This window comes from Rhizomucor pusillus (genome assembly GCF_041956525.1).
Source record: "Rhizomucor pusillus strain CBS 183.67 unplaced genomic scaffold VTP01scaffold_12, whole genome shotgun sequence".
NCBI lineage: Eukaryota > Fungi > Mucoromycota > Mucoromycetes > Mucorales > Lichtheimiaceae > Rhizomucor > Rhizomucor pusillus.
The window spans coordinates 335,094-350,594 of record NW_027192154.1 but is presented as its reverse complement, the minus strand read 5'-3'; the positions used below and the strand labels follow the sequence as shown (position 1 = coordinate 350,594).

Below are 15,501 nucleotides of genomic sequence, written 5' to 3'. Positions count from 1 at the left end.
TGGAGATACATATGTATATGCATAGTAAATAACCCGCTGTTTGCGAGCTAACATTGCTGCATTGCACATACTTTTACTGGTCAGCGTGCAGCCGATTAATACATACAGAGATGATGGGAAGAGACCTTGATGTATCAGAAGTTTGTGATGCCAGGTTACGCAGAGGTTTATTTGTCTCTCATACATTAAATAAAACGATATTTCTGACCTACATTCTGCAACTATTCTGTTGTTAAGCCCACAGGATTATCTGTGCTGCATGCAGACCGGTGGCGCTGTCTGCTTTTGAAATTGACAAACAGCGCGTGCGAGGGAGTGAAGCTTTTTTCAGAACACACATTTCTACATGAAGTGAGTACCTTGATCGGTGTCAGGAAACTAAAGCAATAATAACTAACCCACTGCTTACGCGATCAAAGTAATCAACCTGAGCGTCAGGAGACCGAAGAGGAGAAGCGAGCGCGTATTGCATCCAGAAAAATCTTGACGCCAAAGCGACGTCTTCCGCAAGCGCAAGGCGCTTCAAGCACATTTTCAATGTCACCGCCGTCGACATCTCCAGTATTCCCGGCCGCGCAGAGCCCTCCTACAGCAAGCGCACCGTCTAATACAGCGCCGATGCCCACCTTTTCTTTCACGGCGTCGCCGCAACAACCAACGACGACAACAAGTTACTCTGTCGTGTCGCCCACGCCGGTTCAGGCAGTGTCGCCTCCAGCGTTCCCATCTGCAACTGAGTCGACTTCGCTCAAGAGAAAGCCCAGCGACCAAATATCACGTGAGGGATCTAATAAAATGTTCCACGGTAGCTCTCCGTTGTCACAATCGTGGTCTGTAGAGGATAGCGCGTCAAAGTCCACCGATTCTGGTTTGTTTGGCGCCGCGACAAGCAAAGCAGCAGCAGCTACGCCTGCAACTACACAAAGTACATTCGCCTTTGCAGCTACGGTACCCAGTTTGCAAAGACAAGATTCTCAGCAGGCACAAGTTCCTACTGCAAAGCATTTCTCATTCCCCAGCAACCCATCTGCTGCTCAAAGCGAAAAACCGACTCAGGCTGCTACCACCACCACCACTACTACCACCAGTACTTTAACCACACCAACCTTTACTGGATTTGGAACCAACAGCACCGCTGCTGGCAGTACTAGCAATGAGCCTACCGCAACCACCTCTGCTGCTGCATCGGACAAGATTACCGCGAAACACGTTCATTTCAACTTGCCTGGCGAGGATAAGCACCAAGACAAAGCAAAGGAAAAGACAACAGTGACAGCGACAGCTGGCGACGGCGAAAAGGACAAGGGTAAAGAGAAGACTGTGGATACCAGAATCCCTGTACCACCTTTATTGGCATCAAAGGAAAAGACGGATACGACCTCAACTGATACATCAAGCATCTTTGGACCACCACGCAGCACGCAAGCTCAACAGACGGTGCTTCAGACAAGTGTAAAGAGCGTTGATGATATTACAGGACGGACACGCATCGAGGAGTTACCGCCTGAAGCTCTTCACGAAGTTGTAGCTATATACAACATGATCCAAGCTCAGAAAGATCTCGCTGACGATATGGAAAACGGCACGCTAAGTTACCACGGCGAGCAGATACGGCGTATCGGATTCGTTGTTGATCAAAACTTGAAGCAAATCCCCGTTACAAACTCACTGCACAAGAGAACGCGTGCAGAAATTGGCGAGCTCGAGCGCAAATTTACTGATCAGCGGCAGTATGCAGCTTCAGTCGGCAAATTCATTGATCTGAAACGAAAGAATGCAGACACGGGTCCTGTACCTGATTTCGATCGTGTATATGCAGAGCTCCTCAACGACATGTACGAACGATGCTTGAACTACAAGTCTAAAGTCAACGAGATTGAAGACCAGATCAGACAGTTTTCAGTATTTGCGCCTACGCCGAATGATGTTGCTGTGACGCTCGATAGATTGGTTATTACATCTCAAAAGATGGCGGTCAAAATTGACCAGATCCACCGAGAGGTAGAACGGATCAAATCGATCAAATCCAAAAAAGTGGCAGGATAAAGGAAAAATCCCCCCCTCCTCACCCATCATTTTTTTTATATACATAAAGCTCAAACATATCCCTTAGATCCCAGCGATTGAGTGTTCCGTTCAATGTTGTTGATGATTAGAACGGTTTAACTGGTGTTCAAGTTTTGGAAGTATGTATAGGGAAATTCTCTATCTCGGCATAGATGACAATACATGATGGTTGTCAAACAAATGTTGGAGAGCTTATGCTGGCCAAACAGCGGAGAATTTGGGCATGAAGCGGTGCTCGCTGAGAATGAGCGTGTACAAGTGAGAGCGTGGCCGTCTCAGAACTCCATGTCTCCGCGTATCCCTTCCACCAATATGACAACCTCAAAGTACCAAGAATCAGTCAAAGAATTATCCTCATCAGACGATAGCAAGCGCCTGAAAGCACTTCGATTCATCAAGAACTCTGTAATCGGCAATAAGACAAAAAAGGATCTGTACATAAAACTTGGCGTCGTTCAAAAGTATGTCTCTGTCTCGCTTGTTCACCAAGTCAATGACATGCATGTTGATAACTGCGCTGCTGACCTAGACTTGTCGAATACTTGACGCTGCCGTACGAAACCTCGTGCCAGCTAAAAATACAAGCAGCCACGGTTCTCGGTAGCATTGCATACGGTGAGTAACGTTGCAATGAAAACAAGCAAACTGGCTATTGACACCGCTGCTTCTGCTCTAGGAAACGATGATAACGTTGCAGCAGTGGTATCATGCGGTGCAGTGAATCCGTTACTCGATATACTCAACGTTCGCGGACGCGATCCGATCATTGATGCAATTCGAGAAAAACGCAAACTATTGGAAGCAGCGACGAGAGCACTTAAATCCATCTTGTCATGCACCAATACGCCCAAAGATGATGTTTTCACGGTGTGTATATATTTTGAGAAAATAGATGGAGGCAATCATTCATTTTTTTTTTGCACATTGTAGGAAGATCACATCCAAAATATCGTCTCGATACTTGATGCAACATCCGCGTTTCTGTGTCAGCATCAAGGCAACAATACCACATCAGAGTCACTGTCGTTTGGAATGATTGCCGAGTTTTCGGCGTCCATAGTAGCTCACTGTTGCGACACTCAAGAGCAACAAATGCAGCTGGCGTCCGCAGGCGTCATCCCTCCTCTCGTAAACCTTTTGCATTCCGGTCACGTCAAAGCTCAAGAAGCTGCTTTGGATGCACTAGCTACGCTCTGTCGAGAGAACAGTGAGCTTGGCGAGATCATTATCCATGCTAAACGTAAGTCAGATCATGGCGGTGCGAATTATATTTGTGGTGGTAACTTGTCCTTCCTTCGCCGTCACACCAGCCATTGATTCGAATCAATTGACGACTGCCACCATGCTCGAATTCGTCAAGGATAAATGTCCTAATATGCGATTGATTGCAGCTACCTGGTAAGTTACTCGCGTTTTTGGCCCTTGTCCTCTGCTGACACATCTTTATCAGCCTGACCAACCTGTACCGAACAGGCGTGTTTGTTGAACCTTTCAACGAAATTGTTCTTGTAGTATTGCCTGCATTGGTCAAGCTGCTCAAGGAGACTACAGGAGATATCCAGGAGAGGGCACCGTTGGTCCTGGCTGATCTAGTAAAGGACAGCGAAGATATGCAGAAAGCAGCGTACGATGCGGATGCTATTCCGAAACTAGCAGAGTTGCTAGCTAGCGCCTCCTCGAAAAACAGTGATGGCGAGTCAGACGAGCGCATCGGTGTACCAGGTGTTGGAAGCGTTGCAAAACGACGAGAAAAAATAAGAGAGGTAAAAACAATATAAAGGAATGTAGTTTTTATGCATACATTGAGCCATTCGATAGAACTCGCTGATTGCCATTGCTGCTGCAACACTGTTGAAAGAAGAGTGCCGATCACAGGTAATACGCCAATGCATTGTTACATATGCAGGCAGAACAGTTAATCTATTTTTCAAACGTTTTAGGCTATTGCATCCAAAGTGCTACCTCACGTGGTGTCAGGTCTCGAGAGTAAATATCCACACGTGCGACTTGCTGCCTGTCAGTGCGCAAAATCCTTGTCCCGCAGCGTGAGCAATTTGCGAACTAGCTTGGTAGACGCAGGCGTGGCTGGTCCATTACTGAAAGTAGGCACCAAGCGGAATTATCGTCTTGAACGCATGTAACTCATGAAAACATTATCGTGTTAGTTACTACAAGACGAATCAACAGTCGTTCAAGCAGCAGCGTGTGGTGCACTGTGTAACCTTGCTTTAGATTTTTCACCAATGAAGAAGGTACGTAGTTCAACATTTATCAGCGTTACCCTTTCTGCAATCTCACGTTTGAATTGTAGAGTGTTATAGATGCGGGTGCAATCGACAAATTTGTGTCTTATGCTCAGTCAAATGATCCTAAATTGCAACTTAACGGAGTATGGGCACTGAGGAGCTTGCTCTACAAGGCTGATCTCGCATCCAAACGAGCAGTCATGAAAGTGTTAACTTACGATGCATTAATCGAATTATTACATGAACCCAATCTATCTATCCAAGAACAAGCACTGGAAATTGTGCGAAATTTAGTATGCGGTGGACGAGAGGTCAGACATCAGCCACTTCTTCGTAGCCGCTTTGCGCTAAAGAATGCGATAGGATATCGAAGAAGTTATTGACGGTATCGGAAAAGATGATCTGCTGGATGTTCTCGAGAGCAAACTGCAAGTAACCTCCAACATGGGACTGGGTGGAGAAGATAGCACAGCGATGACTTCCGTAAGTCACGCGGAGAAAAGCGAAAAGACCATTGCTGACAAGACATATTCGTACAAAGATATTAGAGCCCGCATTGTATATTGTAATTAATATGTCGAGCGCTTGCGAGGGACCAAGAACACTGCTTATGAACAGACCAAATATTGTCTCGAGTGTGCTACATCATCTGGTAAATCGGAACATTACTTTTTTGGAAGACTTTTGGGCTCAATAGAAAACAATGTTAGACTCACGATGATCCTGCCATCCGAGTTGCTGCTGTCTGGTGTATTATTAACTGGACCTGGATATCTTCGGATGACGATGAAGAAGGTAAGAAAGAAAAAGTGAAAGTATATTGCTATACTTTGTGCTAAGTATACATTTCCTTGCACAGCATTCGTTGATCGCATACATCGACTGCGAGCAATGGGTATAGAAGAAAAACTGCAAGCATTAGAAAAGGATCCTAGCCGAGATGTTAGGGACCGAGTAAGGACTGCACTTGATCAAATTAGCTCTATCGATTCATAATTTTTCCCCTCTGGAAAACCCCACTCCACAACATATCCTCCAATGTACTACTCTCTTACACTGCGTTTATTTTTGCCTTCATCAAAAACTTGCTGAGTCAAGCATTGACCACTTTCTAGTACCGTTGTAATAGAATCACATGTTGCAGAAGCAAAGATTCAAAAATGTGGGTGCCCTGTTGTTCCCCGAAACCCCAAGTCGCGTGCTGTGTTTCAAACAGCAAAACAAGAGCAAGAGACTGTTTCGGCTTTCCTGTCTCTAAACCCTTCCTTTGCTGGCATGTTGTTGCTTACTTGGCCGATCGCCTGGCTGACAGGCATACCGGAGCCTACACTTCGGCTGCTGTCGACGATTGCCTTGGCGTACCCGATTGCTCGGCTGTACAACAAGATGTTTTTCAAGGACGATCGTACCCCTGGACCGATTTCTTCTGGAACAGTTACCGAGCGCAACGCGTTTATCGTTACGGCCGGCCTCGGTCTTTCCTTGTTTTTCAACCGTAGTAAGATCTATCACTCGCTTGTCACCGTTGCCGTCAGCTACGGATTGTTGTATCTCAGCGACAAACAGCACAAACGGAAACTCGGCACCGCAGCTGTGTGGATTTTCAATGCAGTGTACTTGCTTTTGGGATATATTTTCGAGGCTACCGACGATTATGATGTTTCGTGGACTATGCCGCAATGTATATTGTGCCTTCGATTGATGGGCTTCAGTTTTGACTTTTTAGACGGCGAGACTTCGGTTGTCGAGGTGGAAGGTCCTGCCATTAAGGGCCACGCTGCCGCTCTGCGACCGACCGAGGAAAAGAAACCGCCCAGCGACCTGCCATTGTCGTTCTCGAATGATACACCTTTGCGCGAACTGCCCAGCTTCGTTGAAGTCCTCGGCTACTGCTTCTTCCCTTCTGCTTTCCTGGTCGGACCCCAATTCTCATTCTCGCTCTACCGTCGATGGCTCATGTCCCAGCACTCGGCTGTAAAAGCCTCCGCTGTCGCCCAGGAAGAATGGGAAAAGGCACAGATGCGCTATGTCTTGCGGTGCCTCGGTCTCGGCATCCTCTACCTCCTTGCCCAGCAAGTCATTGGCTCGCAATACCCTACGTCCTACCTTCTGACGCCAGAGTACGCCGAGCTTCCTTTCCTCAAGCGAATCTTCATCATGACTGTCAGCGGCAAGTTTGTATTTGGCAAGTATCTTGGTGTGTGGCTACTTACTGAAGGTAAATTTAAAAATTAAATGGTAGAAACTGGAATTTTCATGGTTTGATTGCTGCTAGGTGCCACTGCCTATTTCGGTATTTCGTACGAAGGCGACGACGAGCACGGAATGGCCCAGTTTGGTGGATTGGCGAATGCGTTACCTTTCAAGATGGAAACTGCAACATCCATCGATCACGTCATTGCATCTTTTAACGTGAACACCAACTTGTGGACGAAGTACTATGTGTTTAAGCGCCTCAAATTCCTTGGCAACAAGCAACTTTCGCAGATCGGCGCGCTCGCGTTCCTAGCCCTGTGGCACGGTTTCCACGCCAACTACTTTACGACATTTTTGCAGGAGTTCTTGGTTGTCGAGAGCGAGCGCGTGCTTAGAAAACGACTCGTGCCGTTGGTTGAACCGTACACCAAAAGGAACCCAGTGTACTTTTACGCTTGGAAGGCTGTCAGCTGGCTTACGTGCATGCTCATCCTCTATTACTCTGTCATCCAGTTTGATTTGCTCAAACTCGGCAAAGCATGGACGGCTTACAAGAATGTCTACTTTTTCGGCCACCTTGCGGTTTTCGCAATTTTGATTGCTGACAAGTTTGTTCTCGGACCGCAGCCCATCCATCTCAGGCCGAAAAAGACCCAGTAAAAAAAAGAGGTGTGCATATCATTCTTTTCCCTTTTCCATTGGCATAATATTCTTCCACATCAACCAATACAATCAAATACAATTGTAATTCTATATTCCCCTAATTATTAGTATTTTTGGGCTGCTTGATCGTCCTCGCATACAAAAAGACCACAACAGCGCTACTGCTGCTGCTGAATTAAATCTTTCCTGCCGGGTTTCAAGGCGTGCTCTGTTCTCCTTTAAAATAATCACGGCATTAATTGGCAGCTTTTTTGACGACTTTTCGGATCAAACCTTCAACTGATCAAGCAATGCAGTCTGGCTACTCGGTAACTATTAAAGTAGCACACAACACGATAATCTGGTGTCCTCAATGAACGGTGCAGGGGCGTCGTACCTGGGACGAGTCCCGTTCCAGAGGATCCTACCATTCCAGTCACAGACGATCAGCCAGGCCTCCACCTGCACTGGGCTCGCCGGCTATGGCTTCTGCTGCTGCTGTTGCTCCGGGTTCTCCTCGGCGAGCCTACTCACCGTCTATTCCACCGCCCAGTCCTGTCAAAACCAGTCCTAGTCACAGCCTGTCACCCCGTCCTCGGTCAAACCGGACGCCCGTGGTCCAGCCATACAAGGACGCTGCTCCCAGCGAAGAAGACAGGGCCAATAAGATGTGGCGAGCGTGGCGCCCTGAGGATAATGTACCGCCTCCGACGGTCCCACTCCGTTCAACTACATTTCAACCACCACCGGCAGAACACACGCCGGTTGCTATCGTTCGGCCGAAAAGTCCTCGAGCGCCTGTTGCCAGTACAAGCACCAGCTCTAGCGTTGGAGCGGCGTCGTCTCAGCGAAAGGAGCCGGTGGACCCGTCCAATATCTGGGATGATGATACCGATGAAGATTGGGAGGGAATAGGAGGAGGAGGGCCACCGCCAAAAGCGCCAGCACCGGCAGCAGACCTGAGAAACTCGAAAGCAACAGCAACAGTAATGATTACTGAGCAACAGGCGCAGACAACAACAGCAACAACAACAACGACGACGACGACGAGCAAAAGATGCAGAAACAGCAGCAGCGACAAGTTTGAATTTTATCTCGTCAATTCTAATGCTCGAATGATCACCATCGAAGATATTGGTGCCCGCCGTATTGCATCTGAACAGGTATCTTCACCGCCGCCGCCGCAGCAGCAGCGGCAGTACCATCAGCATCAGCAGTCCGGAAAGTCTGCACCGCCACCACCATCATCAAAACGCCCAGAAGCAGCGTTCCCATCTGTCAACGACTCTCCGTTCATGTACCCGAGGTTTCTGGCAAAACCTTCGTCTGATCATTATCACCAATATCAAGATTTTGACATGTATGAGCAGCAGACAACAACGACGACGACGCACAAGAACAACAACAATAATAATAACAATAGCACGGGTGGTGGCGGTGGAAAGGGTCACTATGTACATCCGGACGATATACTGTATCCACATCAGAAACGGCCCTATTTCAGTCCATTCATGAGCCCGGAAGATATGGAACTGGGTATCGCCGAAGGAAAATTGCACCGCGGTGTCATCCGTATCAACCGTCGCAATCGCTACGATGCGTACGTGACCACGGAGCAACTGGACAGTGATATTTACATTGGTGGCGAAAAGGATCGCAACCGGGCTTTGGAGGGCGACGTGGTTGCAGTGCGGTTGCTGAACGTAGACGATGTTTGGAAGAAGAGAAAGGAACGGTCCCAGCGACAATTTGCAAGACGAGATGCGAGTGTTGAAAATATTGGAAATGAAGACGAAGAGGAAGAACTGGATTACGAGTTGTCGGACGAAGAAGATCAAGACTACAAGCCCAAATATGCTGGCCAAATTGTTGGTATCATAGATAAACCGACTGAAAGATTATGTGCAGGGTAAGTGTCTAAGCAATCCCGTTGTTGATGATCTGATGATCGCGCTAACAAATTCAGCTTTTTGGTAATTGAGAAAATGGGAGATGACAAGAACGTGGACGTCGTGGATCCAAATACAGGTGCAGAGACGCCGCGTGCGTATAAACTATGGTTCCGGCCTCTTGATAAACGTATGCCGCTCATGTCCATTTCCCGCCGCGATGCTCCGCCAGACGTTTTTGAAAAGGAAGATTACTACAAGGCACGACTGCTGGTGGTAGGTTTATAGATTTGCATGGATCTATAAAAGAAAGGGGACACCTCACAAAAGATATCTTTAGGCAAAGAAGCTAAAGTGGCCTATTGTCGCGCAAAGACCATACGGCAAGATCATCCGTATGCTCGGTGAAGTAGGCGACTTGAAGACAGAAACGCAAGCAATTTTGGCAAATTGTGGCATTTCAGAAGAGCCTTTCAGTCCAGCGGCGTTGAAGGTATTACCACCGCTTCCGTGGAGCATACCTGCACAAGAGTTGGCAAATAGAAGAGACTTGCGGATGGCGAGATCTTTTAGCATTGATCCAGAGACTGCAAGAGGTACGTATGATGGCACTCTTAGTGTAAAAATATGCTGAAATATAACCTGACAATGGGTTATTTTTAATAAGATCTGGACGATGTTTTACATATCCGACGGCTCAACGATGGCGAGTTCTTTGAAGTTGGTGTGCACATTGCAGATGTTTCATACTTTGTAAAAGCAAACAGTTCACTTGATTCAGAGGCAAGAGAGCGAGGAACCAGCGCGTATCTAGTTGACAAGGTTGTTCCCATGCTTCCAAAGGAGTTAAGTGAGAACCTGTGTAGCTTGCATCCTGGCGAACCCAAGCTAGCATTCTCAGTAATCTGGAAAATGGATCCGGATGCTAATATCTTGAACACCTGGATCGGGAAAACCGTCATTCAATCCTGCGCGCAACTCTCCTACACGGACGCACAGACAGTTATTGATGGTCACAGCTTACCATCCTCGGTAGAAATCAAGGGGCACGAAGCGTCTGAGGTTGAGAAAGATATTTTGGATTTAATGGCATTGGCTCAGAAATTGCGAACACGGCGATACGACAAGGGAGCGCTGGCGCTCCAATCCGTCAAACTTACATTTGAACTGGATGATCAAGGGGAGCCAACGAGTGTATCGTCGTTCGAAGCCAAGGATGCAAACCGACTTGTTGAAGAATTCATGCTTCGTGCGAATATCAGTGCAGCGCAAAAGATAGTTAGTCAATATCCTCAAGAATCCCTGCTACGAAGACACAAAGGTCCTATCAATCGACGACTGGTAAGTAACGCTGTGTCTACGTGTGCTTTGTGGATCAAAGATTCTTACGATCGTACTTTTTTGCTGCAGGAACAATTCCTGGAACACGCCAAAGAGCTTGGATTCAAGCTGAATGGCAAAACAGCCGGGGAATTGCAAGCGTCCTTCCGCGATATAGAGGAAGGCGGTATTAAGGATGTGCTTTTAGCGCTCGCGATTAAACCTATGCAACGTGCCGACTATTTCTGCGCGGGGGCAGTGGATATCAATAGGCACAAGCATTACGCCCTGAACGAACCAATATATACCCATTTCACTTCACCCATTCGACGATACGCTGACATTATTGTGCATCGACAGCTAGAAGCCGCAATCAACAAGAAAGGTATAAATAATTTTATCACAATTTTCTTGTTTCTTTCGTGTACATTGCTGATTTTTATCCACGTAGGTGCCTGTGGCATGTCCAAAAAGATTGTTCAAAAAGTAGCATTCCAATGTAACTTTATGAAAGAGCGAGCACGGAGCGCACAAGACCTGAGCATACATTTGTACCTCGCGAGGTACCTGTCTGAATCGGAGAAGAAGCAAGGACCGGTCGTGCGTACAGGCATCATCATGGCCGTGCACCCGCACGCCGTGGATGTCTATGTGTCCGAATATGGTTTAGAGAGACGTGTCTACTTGGAGGATTTACCACTTGATGGGTTTGACTACGAAGATAATTATCGCACCATTGTCCTCCAATGGCAACGGGGAGTGCTGGTGGATATGCAAAGCCAGTTTGAACGACTTTATCGCAACTCTAAAGGACCTCACGTCCGGCATCATCATCAGCAGCAGCAACAGCAACGACAGCAAGTGCAAACAGACATTGAAGGCGGCGAGGATAGCGATAGCTCGCAAGATGAATCAGCAGCAAGCAAGACAGTGCCACAAATCCCGTCACAGATGCTCGCACCCAGTCCTTTGGATCAAGACAAATGTACGCAAAAGCTCAGAGTGTTTGCTACATTGGATGTGCGCCTTCAAGTTAACAACCAGCGGTCGCCGCCTTTCATAAATGTCTATCCCATGAATCCCTTCCCTTAACCGACGAATTGAAAAGCAAAAAAGTTCCCCTTTTTCTCCTCCATGTACGCCGCAAACAATAAGTAAATTCCTTACTTTTTGTCATTGAAAGCAGCAGCAGGCTCTAATAGGCTGCGAGTGAAGAATCAAGCAGAAGGATTTACAAACAGCAGCTGCAGCACTAGGATGCAGAAGAACATTATCTTATCACCAACTCATGCACATTTCTGCTACGAATAAATGAATTTTTATCATGCTGGTCCATCAAGCAGCGACGTGAGGGTATATTTAATCAGTGGTATAAGTAGCATCGCCATCTGACGTTCTGCAAAATATCTCCTTCGAATAGTGTGATGCCTTGTGCATTTTAAAAGTATGTCGATGATTCTTAGTCTATGCTTGCAGAGCCGTTTGGAGGAAGTCATTGCCTGCAGTATATAGTAAGCAATGTAAGGCTCTGCAGATTTGGACCGAGTAAAACCGGTATGTATGGAAGAATTACGCTCCAATCCTCTACTGAGGAAACTATTTTTGTATAATAACCGCCAATTTAGATATCATCTAAAACTTATACATTAGAGCTGTTAGAGCTGAATTATACTTTGTTGCTTCTCAATTGCTGGATGCCCGACATTGTCTAATTGCTGTTCCTCTATAAGCCACTGCTTCCGACAATCTATATGACGCTAGTATTCCGCCGGGGGAGGAACGAACTCCTATTCAAGGATACAAGGACCAGACCATGCTGTCTCCAGTGCTGAAAAAATCGGCAAGTCCAGAGGCTACCATTGCAGACTTTTCAACTGTCTCTAACGCGATTTGGGGGGCTAAATAGCTGGCTACAGCTGCTGCAGGTGCTGTAGCTCTTACGGCAACCGCGTTACCTACGCAGACTGCTTACGCCGAGGAGCAGCAACAGCAAACCAACAACCCAAAGAAGAAGGTAAGGAATTGTTTTGCACGAAGAGACCATTGTCTAAATAAAGTCCTGCTCTTTTGCCACATAGCTGAGCATCTACGATGAACCAAAACCACAGATTGTCGTTGTCGAGGCACCGACAAAGCTTGAAGAGCACATGGCATATGCCGAAAAGCTCGCAAACGAGAAATTGGATCAAGGCAGAGTATGTTTTTTCTTTGACGTGAAAGCAGCGATAGCAATGTTTAGCTCATGGATATTGAATTTGGATCTCAATATATTAGGCCCATGTTCAAAACGTATACGATGAATACAAACGAGTCGAGAACTGTGTAACGAGTAAGACGTGAAACTACTGCTGTACAGAAAGAAAGAGTGAGATAGAATTGAAGTACTTACACGTTTATCTTTTAGACACAATCAAGGAAACCATAGACAAGGATGAAGAAATTCTTCCCAACGGTCTTTACGTTGGCGTTGCAGCGTTGGCTGGCACCATTATTGCTCGAAACCGTATGTAAACGGCTATTTTTAACACCAAAGCCTTGTTATTCACATATATAAAATCGCTGCAGGCAACATTATCATCCGATTCGCCACGTCGACTGCTTTGGCTGTTGGAACTGCCCATTACTTGCTTCCCAAGACAACACACAATGTTTTTGCTCAGCTAGAGAAACTTGAACGAAGATATCCAGAGTTACAATCCGCACATAAATCCGTCAACGATGCAGTTAGCGACGTCCAAAAGCAAGTCGAAGACACTTTGGCACAATTGCGAGGATCTTTTGATGAAAGCACCAGCAAGCTCCTTGGCCAGATTCAAGGCAACAAGGATGCTGCAGCGCAGGAAGCCAAGGACAACTTCGAGAACGTCAAGAAGAATGTTGAGAGCATGTACTCGACCCGATCGAATGTAAGCTAGGATTGGGAATCGGACAACTATGTATATCGCTAACAATGCAATCGGTTGATAGCCCGGCGTCGAGGAGACATTGAAGAAGAGTAACAACAACAACAACTAGACCTGAAGAGCCAAAGAAAGAAAAAAAAGCAGGATAGAATGAATCATGCACCCCCGCAGCAGCAAAGCTCGAGAATGAAGATACATCTATTTTCTACAAGCAAAACAAAAATCTACTTTTTTGTATCATGTTTATTGTTGACTCGCGTTTAGCCGGGAGGCAACATGGTGGCATCCACAGTCTCGGTTTCTTCATCTTGTTCCTTGGCAACAGAGTCATCAAATACAGGCGATCGAGGGAGCGCCATGACACCTGTGCGTGACGCTTCAATGACACCAAAAGGCTTGCATAGCTTGATGAAAGATGTGATGCGGTCGGGTTTGGCACACAGTTCAATGATGACAGAATCGGAAGAGACGTCGAGCAACTTGCCATCGAACAGACGAGTCAATTCCGTCAGTGCACGCAAATGCTCAGAAGTCTCACGCAGCTTGCGAGAAGCGGTTGCGAGATCCTGTTACATATTAAAATATAAGTACATACATGATGGATTCATGCAAATGATACTACTTGCCACCTCTTCTTCTCCTTGCGCCGATGTTTCCGGCTGGATTTCCAAGGATCCGTGCGCTACGTGCGTTCCCTCAGGCCCCAGGAGAGATACCCTCACCAGCAGCAATTCGCGTTCAACGAGCCTTGTGCGGCTGTAGTCCAGCACAGCCCACATCGGTACCTATTGCGCCTCTAACAATTCAGTCGTCCGCTGTGGCCACATAGCGAAAATTATAGGATCATAATACTGTACGATATCTTCAAGCTGGCGCTTGGCCTGTTCCATTTGTTTTCCGTCACCGTTTAGCGCGACCGTCATTCTACTCAACCCAGGCAATTCTGTGTGTGCAGCGACGAGCGACTCAATGTTGAAACCGCGAGCTTGCAAGATGCCAGCTACTCTGCTAATGACACCAGGTTCATTGTGCGCCAAGCAGCTCAGAATATGCCGTGCTCCTCGGGGTGCTGCCTTTGGTGGAGGTGTGTTGTGCAGAATGTTGATGACAGCTTCTTCGACGGACGGCGTAGGGTTCACCGGCAGCCGGCTCCTGCGACGTGCAGCAGCTGCAGACGCGTGGAAACTGCGTCGCGCCTACACAAATATAAATCGAAATACAAGGATCATCAGAATACAAAGCTGTTCAATGCATATCGTGGATATACAAACAATTCGAGAAAACATGATGGTTTTTTGGGAACAGGAGGAGATCTAACCCCACCCGACCGCCAAAAGGAAATCATGCGGATCTGACCAGTGTGAATTTCTGAATCACTCCTGGACAAACGATCTTATTGGAGCTGCGTTTCTGTCGTTGAGATGTGTATCCGCACGCATCAGCGACCATGGTAACAGGGATGGTTATGAATTACATTGGATCAGTATGAAGAGCTATCACGTAAAACCTTTGTTGATCACACGATAGTACAACTAGATCAATAAAGTTCCTGGAGCCAGATAGCTTGTTTCCTTGCAACAAAGCCATCCAATTCCCAATCGTGCGCTTCTAGATGATGATCTCCGGCGGTCCAAATATATACTTGGCAGTCAACGCCGCCGGCCTCCTCCTCCTCCTCGAGAGCGTCATTGGTGTTTGTGGTAGGGTATACAGTGACAGTGGTGCGCTCATATTCCTAAGCATCCCACCTATTAAGCTTTACGCCTCCTAGCAACAACAATGTTGATATCCATCATTACATCGCCTTCAAACTCGTCAAGGAGCTTTACGTCTCGGTCATTCAAGCCCTCACAGAGGATTCCAATGACTCGATCCTCGGGTCTATCGGTGCGGACGACGCCTGGATAGACCAGATTCTTCAATGCAAATCGTCTATGACCCTGCCCAGAAAAACTAGATCAGGGAATGGATAAAAAAGAAAGCAAATCGAACGACGATGCACCTTCAAAACAGCAGGGCGGAATCGCAAAGTCGCAAACTTGTCCTTGACTGTTTCCTCGGTCGCATAGGGACCGCACAGCACTTACCAACGGTGATATAGTTTCACTTAGGGCAGGGTAGGGCAAAGGTCACTCCAGATCTCACCTCGAGAGCGCACATCAGGGGACATTAACGTGCCGTAAAAGAATGCAGCGTGCATGGCAACCGTGATCTAATGTGCTTTCTTCTTAGGAAAGT

The 15,501-nt window shown here is 47.0% G+C and overlaps 7 protein-coding genes across 7 annotated transcripts; 5 read left to right on the top strand and 2 right to left on the bottom strand.

Moving 5' to 3' along the window:
- Nucleotides 1-346: 346 nt before the first annotated feature.
- On the top strand, nucleotides 347-2,046 carry VTP01DRAFT_2096 (uncharacterized protein; the record flags this gene model as incomplete). Its single annotated transcript, XM_069380519.1, has 2 exons — nucleotides 347-351; nucleotides 420-2,046. 2 exons carry the CDS (start codon nucleotides 347-349, stop codon nucleotides 2,044-2,046), a joined length of 1,632 nt encoding a protein of 543 aa, XP_069237599.1.
- Nucleotides 2,047-2,229: 183 nt separating this feature from the next.
- Nucleotides 2,230-5,309, top strand: VTP01DRAFT_2095 (uncharacterized protein; the record flags this gene model as incomplete). The annotated part of the gene is made up of 14 exons (XM_069380518.1): nucleotides 2,230-2,528; nucleotides 2,597-2,682; nucleotides 2,744-2,934; nucleotides 2,998-3,307; nucleotides 3,378-3,465; nucleotides 3,518-3,830; nucleotides 3,886-3,942; nucleotides 4,008-4,169; nucleotides 4,233-4,319; nucleotides 4,379-4,624; nucleotides 4,677-4,796; nucleotides 4,855-4,965; nucleotides 5,024-5,108; nucleotides 5,173-5,309. 14 exons carry the CDS (start codon nucleotides 2,230-2,232, stop codon nucleotides 5,307-5,309), a joined length of 2,292 nt encoding a protein of 763 aa, XP_069237598.1.
- A 279-nt stretch (nucleotides 5,310-5,588) lies between these two features.
- On the top strand, nucleotides 5,589-7,169 carry VTP01DRAFT_2094 (uncharacterized protein; the record flags this gene model as incomplete). Its single annotated transcript, XM_069380517.1, has 2 exons — nucleotides 5,589-6,531; nucleotides 6,589-7,169. 2 exons carry the CDS (start codon nucleotides 5,589-5,591, stop codon nucleotides 7,167-7,169), a joined length of 1,524 nt encoding a protein of 507 aa, XP_069237597.1.
- A 293-nt stretch (nucleotides 7,170-7,462) lies between these two features.
- Nucleotides 7,463-11,452, top strand: VTP01DRAFT_2093 (uncharacterized protein; the record flags this gene model as incomplete). The annotated part of the gene is made up of 7 exons (XM_069380516.1): nucleotides 7,463-7,480; nucleotides 7,538-9,060; nucleotides 9,118-9,316; nucleotides 9,381-9,636; nucleotides 9,708-10,381; nucleotides 10,451-10,745; nucleotides 10,812-11,452. The coding sequence occupies 7 exons, from the start codon at nucleotides 7,463-7,465 to the stop codon at nucleotides 11,450-11,452; spliced, it is 3,606 nt and encodes a 1,201-aa protein (XP_069237596.1).
- A 721-nt stretch (nucleotides 11,453-12,173) lies between these two features.
- VTP01DRAFT_2092 (uncharacterized protein) lies at nucleotides 12,174-13,375 on the top strand (the record flags this gene model as incomplete). The annotated part of the gene is made up of 7 exons (XM_069380515.1): nucleotides 12,174-12,200; nucleotides 12,267-12,374; nucleotides 12,439-12,555; nucleotides 12,635-12,689; nucleotides 12,765-12,863; nucleotides 12,926-13,266; nucleotides 13,328-13,375. 7 exons carry the CDS (start codon nucleotides 12,174-12,176, stop codon nucleotides 13,373-13,375), a joined length of 795 nt encoding a protein of 264 aa, XP_069237595.1.
- Nucleotides 13,376-13,523: 148 nt separating this feature from the next.
- VTP01DRAFT_2091 (uncharacterized protein) lies at nucleotides 13,524-14,549 on the bottom strand (the record flags this gene model as incomplete). The annotated part of the gene is made up of 4 exons (XM_069380514.1): nucleotides 13,524-13,829; nucleotides 13,890-14,048; nucleotides 14,121-14,459; nucleotides 14,535-14,549. 4 exons carry the CDS (start codon nucleotides 14,547-14,549, stop codon nucleotides 13,524-13,526), a joined length of 819 nt encoding a protein of 272 aa, XP_069237594.1.
- A 251-nt stretch (nucleotides 14,550-14,800) lies between these two features.
- VTP01DRAFT_2090 (uncharacterized protein) lies at nucleotides 14,801-15,463 on the bottom strand (the record flags this gene model as incomplete). Its single annotated transcript, XM_069380513.1, has 4 exons — nucleotides 14,801-14,998; nucleotides 15,063-15,203; nucleotides 15,266-15,345; nucleotides 15,409-15,463. The coding sequence occupies 4 exons, from the start codon at nucleotides 15,461-15,463 to the stop codon at nucleotides 14,801-14,803; spliced, it is 474 nt and encodes a 157-aa protein (XP_069237593.1).
- Nucleotides 15,464-15,501: the final 38 nt, after the last annotated feature.